Source organism: Pangasianodon hypophthalmus, chromosome 2 (assembly GCF_027358585.1).
Source record: "Pangasianodon hypophthalmus isolate fPanHyp1 chromosome 2, fPanHyp1.pri, whole genome shotgun sequence".
NCBI lineage: Eukaryota > Metazoa > Chordata > Actinopteri > Siluriformes > Pangasiidae > Pangasianodon > Pangasianodon hypophthalmus.
The window spans coordinates 30,306,434-30,320,533 of NC_069711.1; the positions used below are offsets into that span (position 1 = coordinate 30,306,434).

The window sequence follows — 14,100 nt, forward strand, 5'->3', positions numbered from 1 at the left end:
CTGCTGATCGACACCTTTCAACAATGACCCCATAAATGCTTTGTAATCTCTTGTGGTTCATGGCTTCAGCAGTCAGATGAAAGATGTCAATAAATACATACAGAATCTGCTGTTCTTTATTATGATATTACGTGTATGATAATTACTTTTGAACATGTGTTCAAATGTGATTCATTCTGAGGACAGTCACATGCCCTATTATAAAAGGGACATTCACGCTTGTGCAACCGGGTTATTGTGGGTTTTTTCATTTTCTTTTGTTTTCCTAAAATGTTTCTTTTTTTTCACTTTCACCACGTCAATTTTGTTAGTTGCAATATCACATAAAAGATGGAAAAAAGATCTGACATTTTTTTACATCACAAAAACTTTAACAGAGGTGTGCAGATTTTTATATGTATATATATATATATATATATATATATATATATATATATATATATATATATATATATATATATACATATAAAAATCTGCACACCTCTGTATATATATATATATATATATACATATATATATATATATATATATATATATATATATATATATATGAAAGAAAATATCTCTAATTTTGTTCATTTGAAGGGTTTTCCCAGCCCACCACACCTATTCGTCCACAGTAACATGTCCATGTTTTCTATCACTTACCTGATGATGGCCTCTTATGAATGTTCATGTGGTAGGCTATATACTAGTAGATTGCACATCATGAAAACTAAAATGATGTCTTCTAGATTTAACGATTAGCAGTGCATCCATCTCCCTTCCCCTCATTTTTTCCCTCTCCTTCCCTCTTTCTTGCCTCTCCCCCTCATCCCCCATTGCAGATGTGTAATTAGCTGACGATGGTATTAATTACTCCATTAATTTCTCATAGGCATTCTATCATGTGTCTGTTCTGTTCTCGGAGTTTCTCTGACTCACTTCATTACAAGCCTAACAGAGTCTGTCATTAACAAGTTGAGCTCAGTGAGAAACAGAGACAAGCCAGAGAGAGCAATAAAAGGCCCAATTTACACGTTGGTGTTAATGAAGTGAATATCAATATCTGGATAACAAACCAGAACTCATGTTTATGTTTTTTTTTTTTGGAAGATTTTTTTTTTCAATTTTCCTGTGCAATATGCTAACAAGACTGCTAGGTAGGTAGTATGTGGGAAGTCAGCCAGCTGTGAACAGCAGGATCGCCAATGATGATCTTATTGTACATCATTGAGTTACTTTTCCTTTGACAAGAATGGAATCGTCTCCACCGCTTGTCTGATCAAGCTGCATTTGCTGCAACTAGGTCTGACTGGAAATGTATATTTGAAATAGCATATTTATGAAAGGTCTAGAACAGGGGTGTCCAATCTTATCCATAAAGGACCAGTGTGGGTGCAGGTTTTCATTCCAATCAAGCAGGAGCCACACCTGATTCCACCTGTTTAATTAGTTGACCTTGGCTTTCAATAGACTCAGATATGGCTTGTGCTTGGTTGGAACAAAAACCTGAACCAAAACCAGCCCTTTCCGGATAAGATTGGACATCCCTGGTGTAGAAGCATATAAATATATAGTAAATAAAATCTGCAAAGTATTGCAGTTCTGCATGAAAAAGTTTATTTCTTATAATTTCTCTGGGCATCTCTCTGTGACACCGATATTGTCGGCCGATGAAGTGAGGTGTAAAATGCATTATACTATATATATATATATATATATATATATATATATATATATATATATATATATATATATATATATATAAATAAACAAATAAGCATGAAACAGAAACTCAAATTGAAAGGAAAAAAGTTCAAAATCCACCTGAGAATGTGCCTCCTGTTGAGAAAGGTGTCAGGATTGATTGTTTCTTGACACCATGATGTGTTTTAATGCTAAAATTCAGCCGTTCTGTCTTCACAACTCCGGCATTGTAGAACAGAAGTGTGCAGCATCCAGCATGGCTCCTGCTGGTCACATCATGCCCGCACTGGGCTTGACGTATGAGAGTGAAGAGTCTCATTGGTGTCATGTTTTATTTCTTTCTATCATCTGCATTTGCTTCATTCTCATCCTTTCATTTTCTGTGCATTTCATTTCTCCCTAAGCCCTTATGGCATTCTGTCAAAATGACAGTAGATGCCTCCTTTTCCCTCTTATAAAAGGTGTCATATATTTTGAAATGTGTATAAAATGTGAAATAGTACACCAGTCCTCTTTCTCTCTCTCTCTCTCATTCCCTCTCAGGTGGTTTCGATGGGGTTGTATCTGGGAGATCGTGCGTACCTGCGCAGCAGTTGGAACATACTGGATGGTTTCCTTGTCTTTGTGTCTCTGATTGACATTGTCGTGTCGATGGCGGGAGGGGCCAAGATCCTGGGTGTGCTACGTGTCCTACGGCTACTCAGAACCCTGCGACCCCTCAGGTATGGAGGACACACAACTCCAAGTCTGTCAAGTCTGTAATTAATAGATAAATACTAATTTGATAAGTAATTCACAAAGTGAACTCTTGGATGGGAAAAGCAGCATACTTGGACCAGTAACAAGCTTTCCTGTGATGTTATACATACTATACTACAAATATTCCCTTTAATAAGAGATAAAATTTGCAGTGTAGTAATAATAAGAATAGTGACACATTATTTTGAGACCTACTGAATAAATTGCAGCAATGTACCAGCTTTTTTTTATTTTATGTGGTAGCTAGAGGATAACCTAGTCACAGCTGGTGTATAACAACATTTCACAAAATTGTATCTTCAGAAAAGCACACTGTAATGTAATTTAGAACCATATTAATAAACAATAGCATATTAAAATAAGCATATTAATACAAACCTGTGATAAAATAATCACTGCTGCTGTTATAGAAAATTAATCAACCAGTCAGAATCCAAATTTCAACAGTGCTGTGATATAAAGTTTTATATGATGTGCTATAAAGGTTTAATCACATTTTTCACCCCTAATTGTCCAAGTCATTGATCTATCATTTAAAAATGTAAAAAATCTATGACTTTTAGTCCAGAATGACTTCATTTATATACTTTAGATATGTGCTAGCATGCTAGAAAGCTAAGTAAGCCAACACTTACAATACAAAGATAAGCAAACTGAAAGCTAAGTAAGCCAATACTTTTTGTTTGATTAAAACTAGCTTTAGATACAGTTCAGCTACTTCCAACTATCTCTAATTACATTTTTACTCTCTTTTTTAATGTAAAGCAGCATTTACTTAGCATTTCGTTTAGCTAGCATGCGAAAGATTACCTTCAGTAAGTTAATACAGAAGCTAGCGTAAATTAACTAGCATCATAACAAACGTAGATAGCTAAGAAGGTGTTATTTTAATGAACTGACTCAGCAATTCATGCTGAATACTTCTCTTAACCCATCAAGAAGTAAGAATTCGGTGCTTGTTAATGTACATTTGAAGTGTTTTAACTATAAACTTGTTTGTTCTCAGAGCTGCCATTTTTTTTGAGGTGTATATTTGAGGCAGCTGCTGGCATTCTGTAGCAAATTCATCCTTGTCCACTCAGATGAAACATTTTAATATGAAGCTTCTGCTCCAGCCTGCACCTGCTCCGTGTGTGTGTGTGTGTGTGTGTGTGTGTGTGTGTGGATACACACACCTGCCAACAATGCCCAGGCTACTTGGCTAAAGCATTTGGCTAGTCTTTGCTACGCTACATTGCACAAACTTGAAGTAGGCCTGATGAAAGAAAGATAATGCTGAAAGATGAATGAATTGTGCTTTCATTTGAGCCTTTACACTGTTACAGCTGTAGCACATACAGGTGGAGTTAAATAATAGTAAGCTAACAACATATCAAATATGTTTAACTGTTTAATCTGATACCTGCAAAAACTGTGGCAATAAAAAGCTTTTTGCAATAATTGTTTAAATGCATAGAATGTAGAATGTTCCTAGCATGCCCCGACTTGTTTTATTCCTTTTATACCACGTCTTTACGTATATTTTTTTTATCCGTTTACAGCAACATTTAATGTTGTCCAAAATGCAAGTTAGTTCCTGTTATCACTTTCATTATAGCAGCTATAAATAGTCGTTCCCTCACCATTCTCTCTCTTTCTTTCTCTGTCTTTACGTTAATAAGACAAACAGAAAAACATGCAGCTTGTCATATTACAGAGAAACCTTTCCTCAAGACTTTTCCACGGTGGAAAACTTACTGTTAGAAAGCACTGACACTGGAGACTCCTTCCATAAATGTTAAATGAACGTGTCCTTACAGAAAACCTCGCCATAACAAATATATCATTATATTATACATTTTTCATTCGTAAATAGCAACATGTTTTTCGATTTGTTTGTTATTAGCCTTATGTGGAGTGTTCACAATACAGATCCCTGTGAATGAGCTGTTACTATAGAAACGATAACGTATTAGAATGATTGCATTAATATAAATCTTCACTTTTGAATTAGAGCCGGACCAATCAGATTTGAGTGCTGCATTCAACAGCATTTGTGTGTAATATTGTGCATGCAGGGTGATCAGCCGGGCTCCTGGACTGAAGCTGGTGGTGGAGACTCTCATCACGTCTCTCAAGCCCATAGGAAACATTGTGCTCATCTGCTGTGCGTTCTTCATCATCTTTGGCATCCTCGGCGTGCAGGTTGGAACCAGTTTATTTCTGTCAGTCCGAACCCCACGACCATCACCCCCACCCCCACCCCCGCCCAAAAAAAAAAAAAAAAACTCACTCGATCCTCATCTGCTATTTAATCATCTCTTTACTCACTCTCCCTGCTCTGTGTCAAAACCCATCAGAGTGTTCATACTGATCGCTCTGTGTCTCGCGCTCTCTCACCCTCCCTTTCCTCACTGTATTGGATTTCTTGGGCCGTAATGAATGCTGAAAGCTCATCTCCGAGTCCTCGTTCATACTGTACTCTTTAGAGCCTTGGGTTATTTTTCCTATCTTAACCTCAATATTGCATCTGCGGCCTTAATGAAACGTTGACTAATACAAATGTGTGTGTGTGCGTGTGTGTGTGTTTCAGCTCTTCAAAGGGAAGTTCTATTATTGTGTTGGCCTGGATGTCAAGAATATTACCAATAAGTCTGATTGTCTGTTGGCTAAATACAAATGGGTTCATCACAAGTATAACTTCGACAACCTGGGGCAGGTACACAATTTTTTATTAGAATCTTTACTTTTCAAATGTTTTAAAATAATATTTTTTCTGTCTGTATGGATTGTCGCACATTCTCCCAGCATCTTTGTGGGTTTCCTTTGTGTTCCCAAACCTTAAAACTTTAACCTTGACCAGGATAAAGTTGTTACAGAAGATGAATGAATTTCATTTAGTTTAAGTTTTTAGTGTGATGTTTTATATGTATTCAGCTCCACCACTTTGGGATATCACTGGAAACCAAGAATGTATTTTTATTTAAATGTTTGGAGTTTTTTTGTTAGCATTTTTGTTGTTGTGTATTTGTTTGGTCCTTTTTTACTTGTGTGTGAGTGTGTGTGTTTATTTTTTATTTATTTATTTTTTCCAGTTATTTGTAGTTTGTCAGCACCATTAGTAGAAATCAGGAATGTATTTTTGTTTAAGTGTTAGGTTTTTTGTTTTGTTTGCATTTTTTGTTGCTGTTTGTTTCTCTGGTCTTTCTTTGCTTTGTTTTATTTTATTTTTTTATTTATTTTTGTGTTTTTCAAAATATTCCTTATTATTTAAGTTATTTTTGGGGGCAATATTTATAATTTCCTGCTTAGCTGTATGTTTTTTTCCCATTCACAGTTTTTCTTTGTTTACGTTAAGGAGTTTTATATACTTGTTTGTTAGGTAGTTTGTTTGTCTTTGTTTTCAATAACTATAAAAAACCTGCACAAGTTTGGATTTCAGAGACGAAGACGTTTGTGTGTAAATAATCTTTAGCTTTTTGCTGGTCTGTGTTGTTCCCCAGGCTCTGATGTCCCTGTTTGTTTTGGCCTCTAAAGATGGCTGGGTCAATATAATGTACCACGGACTCGATGCAGTGGGAATAGACCAACAGGTAGGAGTGAGAGTATATCACGCACACACACACACACACACACACACACACACACACACGAACACACACACATGAACATACACACATGCAGGACATCCCAGTACAATGGATTGAGGAAAATACAAGTGTAACGGTATGATATAATAATATAATCACTTTTTTTTTTGTTTTTGTTTTTTTGTTTTTGTTTTTTTTGTTATTTGGGGATTTCTGCTTATAGCATCAAAGAAGATGACATTTCATGACATAAAGTGCAGAGGGAGTGTGGTTATTAAATCATTTAGTTTAAGAAACTACTACATTAATTTTAAACAATAGTCAAGTATTTTCTGCAAATCCAATACAGAAAATGTTTTATAAAATTGTAAAAAATTAGTAGTAATTATAAAAAAATAAGACATTTCAGCCTATTCCTGTGCAAATTTTCCTAATAATTAATTTAATTAATCTAACTGCATGGAATTATATTACTGAGAGTATTTATTGTCTTAAAATGAACAAAAGCACAGTTTCTCCTCTTTATGTTATACTCTTTCAGAATATTTCAAGAGAAGCTAAATTTGCAGTCAACAGATACAAGACAACTTTAATAGCATTTCAGATTGAACATAAAATAACTCAAATTTTAAAATATATACTTCATATAAGTGTTTTGCATGCTTGGTGAGGGATTAGATAACAACATTGCTGACTCTGTGAGACATGAATCATAACTACAAGCTCCTTAATTATTCATTAATGATTTTTTTTCCCCAGTGTGTAAACAAGCACTTTCACTGCAAACAAACTCCCAAACTCTAGCACACAAGCACAGTAAATTAAAGCGCTGACCACTAATTTTACAGTCACTGTGATGTACTTATGTCATTGGTGCATTGTTTTGTGTTGTTTCAAGGTTTTGGCTTTGTTTTTTGATATCGTGTAATCATGACATAACAAAGTGTCCATTTCCTTTTTCTGATGTATCAGTAATCGCAATATGAATTGAAATTGTGATGATATACAAATGGTAATTTTTCCATTAATTAACCTGTTTTATTTAAACTGTTATCCTTCATACTTAAAAATTAATATTCCTGACTTACATAACATCCTGTTGCAAGTTTGAACAAATACTAATACAAAAAAGTCTTGTCTTGCATATAAGACAATTTTTATATTAATTTCAGAGTTTCATCATACGTCAGTTTTAACATAAACTCATGGAATTTAAGATCAAATCCGATTGAACAAACTCTTCATTAATAAATGTGATGTCATTTTATTTTTAAACTTCTATAAACTCTTTTAAAAAAAGCTCCTTAAGTGTTATTTAGGTGGTTAAAGGTTCTAGCTTGGTTCTTTTCTGTTCTACATAGAACCCTCCCTCCAGCGACAAACTAAAGAATCTCATACCCTACTAGACGGATGAAACATTTTTTTTCTTCAGCTTTTTTCCTTCACCTTCTCTGTTTCCTTCCTCCTCTCCTCTCCACCTCTCCCCTGTCTTCTCCTATCTTCTGTTGCTGCTATTTTTTTCCCCATCTTGTCTGTCTCCCAGCCGGTGACCAACAACAACCCGTGGATGCTGCTGTACTTCATTTCGTTCCTCCTCATCGTCAGTTTCTTCGTGCTGAACATGTTCGTCGGCGTGGTGGTGGAGAACTTTCACAAGTGCCGGCAGCACCAGGAGGTCGAGGAGGCCAAAAGGAGGGAGGAAAAGAGGCTCAGGCGAATGGAGAAGAAGAGACGGAGTAAGCGAGGGAGGGCGTGTAAAGACGGAGGGTTCTGTTTTTTATTATAGCTTGTGCTTCAAAACAAGTCATAAATATCGGCATATTGTATAAAATTATTTCTTCTCGTTCCCTTTAAGAACCGAGTGTGTGCATTGGAGTGCAGGGATATTTTCGTAATAATATACAATTAGATTTCACTTACAGATTGAATTTTAGTAGGAAAAACAATCAGCGGACTGACAGAACTTACAGTAAACATTGTTTCTGTTTTCTGTGATTGTATGTTGATGTTTTAGTGGCATGGTCCTAAATGCAAGAATACAAGTGCACACGTTTTTATTTTAAATGCCAATAGCCCAAAATCTACAGTAAAGGAGTTAAATATAAAGGTTTCACACAACAACAGAGGTCTAAAAGCATTAAAGAGAAAATTTGCAGGTCAGTTATGAATTAGACAGAATGATAAATAGAGCTCATTTTCCCCTGCATCATGGTTGTTTTCCCAAAATATAAATGCTATCAAATACAATATTCATGGTAAATTGTGCAGTCTAGACCTGCAATCAAAGCAGCATATGAAATCTATTTAATAATTTGATTACAAAACTGTTTTTATCAATGGAACTGAATGCTCCTGGGTCACTTCATAGATTACTAATTAAGTCTGATGTTTGGCTATCACGAACAAAACCATGGGTTGAGAATTAGATTGTTTACAAAATGCAGTCTCTGCAATGTCTTTTTTTCACAGGATAATTAAAGCCATGAGATTTATCTAAATAATCATGACGGGAGCAAAAAGTTTCATACTTGTATAGTTTAGATGGAGTCAAGATCATCTTTTCAGAGCAGACATAACTTAACAGCAAAAGAAGTTCCTGCAAAAGTGAGAGAAAAGAGATCTGACTTCTTGGGAAGTGCAAACTGATAATAGTATTGGTATTCTAACAGCATTGTTATAGCTAAATAGTTTGAAAAATGTTTTTTTAAACTCCAATACAGTAATATTATTTAGACTAAAAACAAATGGGTGCACATACAGTACTGTGCAAAAGTCTTAGGTACGTGCAAAGAAGAGCCTTCAAAAATAATCAAATTAAATGTTTCTGCATTTAAAAAATACTATAAAGAACAATAAACAGTAATAAATGAAACAAAATCAATATTTGGTGTGACGATCCTTTGCGTAAAAAAAAAAAAAAAATAGTCTCAGGTACAATTTGTGCAGTTTTATAAGGAAATGAGCTGTAAGTTTTACTGAGCATTTTGCAGAACCAGTCACAGTTCTTCTGGAGACTTTGTCACACTCGCTTCTTATTTTTGCAGCGAAATCCGGCAACCTTCATTCTGTTTTTGTCTGAAAAGTATCTCTTACGTAATATGCATCTTTATTTACTGGCATACAAACACTTTTCTGCAACATTTAATTTTGTGCTGGAAAACTCATTTTTGGCAATCTAAAATGTTCTTGTACAGATTTGATAATGTAGAAGTCATAAAATAAAAATCTATAACAAAGTTTGTACTAAAAAAAAAATAGGATGCCTAAGACTTTTGCACAGTACTGTATTTATGGGATACCTGACAGCTGGTGAAGTAAAATAGAAGCAAACATGACAGACAAAAAAAAAAAAAAAAAAAAAAAAAAACACACCTTGTCATATTACTCAGTAACCAGAAAGTGCAAAGTTCTCCGTGAAGATATCCCATGGCTGAAAACTTAAAAGAATGTGTGAAAGTTCGTTCTGAAACTGGAGACTCCTTCCATTAAACATATTAAATAAGTCTCCTCACATTAAACTTCCACATTAAATTAAAAAAGATTAGACATTTTTTCTTTATTAATTAACGTGTTATTTTTGTCTAACGATTATGTGGAATGAGACGACCCTGTAAAGAAGCTGTTACTATAGAAACGATAACATATTAGAATGGACATGTTAGTATACAGTAAACCTGCTGCTGTTATAGAAAATTGACCAACAACTTAATCACCATTAGTCAGATTTGAGAGTTCAAAGTGCTGTGGTAGAATAAGCATTAACCACAAAGCTAATGTTAGCAAATTTGGCCAGCTAACTAGCATTAATACCTCTGAAATATTGCAGTAAATTTTTGTTCATGTTTCTAAATAAGAGTTTGCTGAACTACAGTAGTCTTAAACCTCGACAAGTCTGTGTGACAAACTAAAGAAGCCCGAGTGCATAACTAAAGAAGCAAACATGTCCTGATTAATCAGCTACATTTATTATAAGTGGAAAATTCTACAAATTTGATTTTGTATCAGATCATTGCCTTAAATTTTCATGAACTTAATTACACTGATGCCGAACGATACAACAGAAGAACGGTGGAGTAGCTGAAATAGGTCATAAGCGCTCATACAGATTTTTTTTCTCTCCAGCACATTAACAACTTCCCCAGCTCAGACAAGTTAGCATTAATCACACCCCTCATTTTTGCTTTACCACTTCTTTTCCACCATCTTTCATTCTCCTTTAATAATCTCACTCTTGTCTCTCGCTTTCGCCTTATTTCATTACTCATATCACTCTTCATTTATTTATCCCGCCTTATCTCGGTGTCGTACCTGTCTCCTCCCGTCTTCTCTCATCCTCTTTTTACACCACTGTCTCTCCCCCAGCTGTCCGCCTTCTCTTTCTCTTCTGTCTGCTTTGACTGCTCGCTTCTTAATTTAGGTGAGCTGAAATCACCCCAAACCCAGTGCTGCCCTTGTCCACCTCCTTTTTTTCTTTTCATGCCAGCTTTTTCACCTGCTTTGTTCCGCCATGGATTTTTTTTCTCGTTATCGACTGCACATCCTTCCTGACTCTGACCTTTCTGCCATTTTCTGAAGTTTATGTTCAAGCTGTCCAAATAGGCAGCGTGAGCCATAAAGTAAGAAAGTATGCACTGTGTCTGTTTCAAAATAGAAATTGTCAAAGTGTGTAGATTGCACTGGGTTGGTGGTTGTGAATTATAAACGGTCTCTTGTCGTCATGTTAACAGCCGCTTTGCTATGTGCAGTGATTCCTGATCGGCACTTTGTACACGAGATTGTAAAATGGAGGTGAGAATGTAAAGTATTGCAGATATAATGTGTTGCTCAAAAAGAGTGATTGCATTTGGGTTTTTTTTTTCTTTACATATTTCAGTCTTTCAGGCAAAAACATGCAGGTTGTAATTTGTAGAGCCAATTCCTGCCTTCGAGCCAAACGTAATTGCAACAGAACAACCCTGCCAACTCTTGTGATTTGCATTATGAAATGAAAAATCTCCCCTGAACAACTTGCGTATTAATCTTCATAATTAACACAGGATTTTCAGCGGTGTGCAAGATTTATTATGTAATGAAAGTTCACTATTTTCATCTGTACAGTGTCTTGGTCTTGATAGTGGCTCCAGTGGGAATTCATCGCTACATAAAGAGACTGATGCAGCAGCGCTTTAGTCCTTTACTCTGTCTAGCTCTTTCACCACCTCATCTGTTCAACCTGCTCAAACAGATCAGCTTAAAAAGCTTCAACTTTCAGTCTAATCTCACTTGTCATCTTGTACAGTCGATTGCTAAATAACTGAGCTGAAACAGCGCTACTGCGTATAACTGCACTGCATTCTGGAACTTTAACTCCAACATTGGCACCAATGTCTCCACTACTTCTAAGTTGGATTTCTCATTACTATGATATTAAGCATTGTTTTTAAGAGCTAACATTGAAACCTGACCCTTATGGTTGCGATTGTTGAAATTTTTGCCAAAAATAACTATAAGGAAATGGTTTGAAATGATCTTTGAAAGCAGCAATATGACACAATATGACCTTTGAAGGCAGCAATATGATACAACTTTGCAAACATGCTGACATACGCTAATGTTTGCTAGCTAGGTCTGTGAAGTACCATTGGGTTAAATAAAACAAATGTTCTTTGACTTTTCAAGCCGTCTCTCGGTCTTGAGTCAAAACAGCTTATATTGATATAGATATCTATAGTTATTATAGGTCTGGAAACATTAAATAGTAAAATATGTGCACAAGTTACTGGTTTATGTATGTCGAGTTCTTGAATTAAGTAAATTCTGCCCACGTTTTGGTAAATCTGAGCTTTCCTATAAAGAAATCTATCCATCTTCTCCATCCAGAGCCATGTAAATTCCCATTGCCTTGCAATTGATTCACAATAACTTCATTGACAATTGTCTTTAGAAGAGAGCACACATTAACCGAAACATGGGGACAATTTTAGAAAACCAAGAACTCAAAAGTTGAGCGCGTGTGCACATTTGGTACATTGTATGCACAAATGTAAAAAAAGAAATATTTTCGTGGCCTTCTCAGGGATTTGGTGATGAATTTTTTACCAATGCCAGCGACATTCTTGCATCACTTAAAAGTGCTGCTCTGTTACAATTTCTTTGTTTGCTGTGCTGATTCTCTTCTCTGCCAGTATCTGCAATTTCTGTTGTCTGCCAATCTCAACCCAAGCCTCCCACTCCTTTCCTCTATGACTGATCTCTCGCTGTCTCCAACTGTCTCTGCAGAGGCTCAGAAGTTGCCGTACTATGCCGGGTATGGCCACGTCCGCTTGATGATCCACTCGTTATGCACCAGCCACTACCTGGACCTCTTCATCACCCTCATCATTTGCATCAATGTCGTCACCATGTCGCTGGAGCACTACGACCAACCAAAGGTTAGAACAGCACTCATGCAACTTTCTGCCATGCGACTTACTTTAGAGGATAAATTGTTGACTTCGACTGACCAGTTAGCAGTATATATCAGCTCACATTAATGGAAATGTTCATATTCTACTAAAAGTACAATATACGGTACATGGAAGGTGTAACTCTTCATTAATTCCCTTATATTGCTACTGTCATTTTATTGTGCTGTTAAAATGCTGTCTCTTTTTCCTTAAATGCCCTCATTTCTCTCTCTCTCTCTTTCTCCTCAGTCTCTCGAAACCGCTCTGAAGTACTGTAATTATTTCTTCAGCTCCACCTTTGTGGTCGAGGCCACACTGAAGCTCATCGCCTTCGGCTTTCGCCGCTTTTTCAAAGACAGGTACGGCCGTCCTCTGTGCTAAACGCTGACACGAAGGCTACGAGTACACACACACACTCACACACAGGCAGTTCTGAGAGGTAATTGATGAAATACACTAATTATTCCCCTCCATTCCTTTCCTGACTCACACACTCTCTTTTCTCAGCCTGTTGGATGTGCGAGATGTTGTGCAGAACGATGCTGTAATTACTGCAGTGTGTTACTTAATGTTTATTAATGTAGGCAGGTTTCAAAGCAGGTTGCCTTTGAATTAACTGAGGAAAAAAAAAGCTGATGTGATTAGAAACTTGTGCTTGTGAAATTAGAAGCAGGTGTAGTTAAATTTATGCCTGATTTACAAGATTAAATAATATGGACTGCTGCATTTTGCATTTTTTGCATTTTTGATAGTATAGCACAATGTTTTGAGTGTGCAATTAGTTAGCATCAGTGTGTACATTTAAATAAAAACAAAACACAAAAAATTGCACCGTAATATGTGACTACTGTCGGCAACTGGTTTCCTTCTACCCTTCCTTCAATTTCTTTCTTTTCTAACTTTATCCATCTCTTCCATTGAGTGTAGCCATAGATGTATTTGTTGTAATTGCGGCCAGACGTAAGGACAAGTGCACAAAAACACTACTATGGTGTTAAGCATTTTTCCCCCCTTTATAAAACATGACTGCTGCTTGTCTGCAATGCAGGAGGGGGTTTGTAGAGGAAGGGCATAGGTGCTCTGATTGCACCAGAACTAATTTAGGGGTTTCATAGTAAGGGGGTGAATACTTATGCAATCACAACTTTTACAATTTTTTTTTTCTATTTGCAAATAATTTTGCAAACTATATGGATTTTTCCCCCATTTCAATATTATGGACTATTTCAGTAGATTCATGACATATAATCCCAATTAGGTCCTTTTCAGTTCCAGGTTCTACCATTACAAAATGTGGAAGGATTCATAGGGGGTGAATACTTATGCAAGGCATTGTGCAGCTGGTTTACGTGAAACACGCCCTAACTTTTCCATGTATTCCGATAATATGCCAATGAGAGGAAAGCATTCAGCAGGTTAACTAGATCCAACAGAAAGAAGTAAATAGAATTGAGGTAATGAATTTCAGTGAAGCTGAGTTAGACATGTTTTTGTGCACTGTTTTTTTTTTTTTTTTTTTTAATAAACTTCACCTACTAGTCATTATGCAAAATCTATTATAGTGTTAGGTTTTTATTCATTTCAGTACTCGAATAGATCCAATTTAAAGGCAATCAAATTTAATTAAAGTTTAATTTAATAAATATAATATATAAATA

General features: G+C 35.8%; 1 protein-coding gene across 1 annotated transcript in view; it reads left to right on the forward strand.

Annotated features, from left to right (window-relative positions):
- The window catches only part of cacna1ia (calcium voltage-gated channel subunit alpha1 Ia), a 116,309-nt gene that overhangs the window by 76,657 nt on the left and 25,552 nt on the right, over positions 1–14,100 (forward strand). The window contains exons 19-25 of the mRNA XM_034300618.2: positions 2,233–2,411; positions 4,506–4,632; positions 5,021–5,146; positions 5,931–6,020; positions 7,561–7,753; positions 12,276–12,427; positions 12,692–12,801. Of these exons, the coding sequence (XP_034156509.2) occupies positions 2,233–2,411; positions 4,506–4,632; positions 5,021–5,146; positions 5,931–6,020; positions 7,561–7,753; positions 12,276–12,427; positions 12,692–12,801 (977 nt within the window). The remainder of the gene's footprint in view (positions 1–2,232; positions 2,412–4,505; positions 4,633–5,020; positions 5,147–5,930; positions 6,021–7,560; positions 7,754–12,275; positions 12,428–12,691; positions 12,802–14,100) is intronic.